The 1,178-nt window shown below is 63.8% G+C and overlaps 1 protein-coding gene across 1 annotated transcript in view; it reads right to left on the minus strand.

Moving 5' to 3' along the window:
• Nucleotides 1–4: 4 nt before the first annotated feature.
• Nucleotides 5–1,178, minus strand: part of LGI3 (leucine-rich repeat LGI family, member 3) — a gene marked incomplete at its 3' end in the record, with an annotated part of 5,466 nt that continues 4,292 nt past the window's right edge. The window contains exons 3-4 of the mRNA XM_010000717.1: nt 878–1,042; nt 5–801 (exon numbers count right to left, since the gene is read on the minus strand). Coding sequence (XP_009999019.1) covers nt 5–801; nt 878–1,042 — 962 coding nt within the window. The remainder of the gene's footprint in view (nt 802–877; nt 1,043–1,178) is intronic.

Raw genomic sequence — 1,178 nt, forward strand, 5'->3', positions numbered from 1 at the left:
CCACCCCGTGCCTGTAGACCAAGGTGTTGGCCTTGAAACTGGGAGCCAGGAGGAGCTGGACGTCCGAGGCGGGCACGTACCGGAACGCCCGCGGCGCCTGCACCGACAGCTCCTGGAACTTGAGGAACTTCTGCTTCTCCTCTTCCCACAGGTAGACGTGGGTGAAGGAGAAGTCGCTTCCCAAGGCCAGGTACTGCCTGCCACCCACCAGGAAGGGCTGCATCACCATGGAGCCCCGGGAAGGCAGGGTCTGCAGCTCCACGAAGCGCTGCCCTTCCCACCGCACCACCTTGGAGTCGCCGATGTAGCGGCTGAGGCAGAGGAACTGCTCCTTCCTCACCCTGAAGTGCTTCACCATCTGCACGTCCAGCATCTCCCCCACCTCCCCCTGCAGCACGAACTGCTTCTGCGCCCGGTTCCACTGGTAGATGACGGGGGCTTGGGAGCTGCTGGAGACGATCAGCCGGGGTTTCAGCTCGTTCTCCACGTACTCCACGTCGGTGTCGCGGTGCCAGGCGTGGAGGGTTTGGTGGGAGTAGAACCCGTTCTGGTCGAGGCGGTAGAGGCTGGTGGAACCAGCTTTGGAGCTGTCGGCGATGACGAAATACCAGTCCCCTTCGATCTGGAAGGCCTCGATGTCGTTGGGTTTCCTGGTCTTCTGGCCGTCGATGTCCTGGATCTTGATGAACTTGTCGACCGCCGTGTCCCAGCGGTAGATGTAGGAACCCCCAAAGAGCTGAGCCACCACCACGTAGAGCTGCTCCTGGGCCACGATGGGCTTGCAGTGCACGGCCGAGTGGGCTGGTGGGCAACACCGGGTCACAGGCAGGAGGTGGGGGGAGAAAACCCACCCCCCTCCCAAGCCCTGAGGTCTTACCAGGGATGCGGTCGAAGTCCCGCAGCCTGCGCTCCACGTAGTCCCACTTGAGGATGGCACAGGTGCTGGCACCAGGCTGGGCCAGGGCCACGTACAGGTCGCTGGAGTAGGTGAAGGGCTCGGCTGACACCGACTGGAAGGGCAGGACCTGGTGCACCACGAAGTCTGGGGGGAGGAGGAGGTGGTGGTGGTGGTGGAGGCGTGGGCGCCGCGGGGTGGGTTGGGGCAGAGTGGGGTGGGGTGGGATGGAATGGAATGGGGTGGGATGGAATGGGATGGGATGGAGTGGGGTGAGATGGAG

This window comes from Chaetura pelagica, unplaced genomic scaffold (genome assembly GCF_000747805.2).
Source record: "Chaetura pelagica isolate M959 unplaced genomic scaffold, ChaPel_1.0 scaffold1956, whole genome shotgun sequence".
NCBI classification, from domain to species: domain Eukaryota; kingdom Metazoa; phylum Chordata; class Aves; order Apodiformes; family Apodidae; genus Chaetura; species Chaetura pelagica.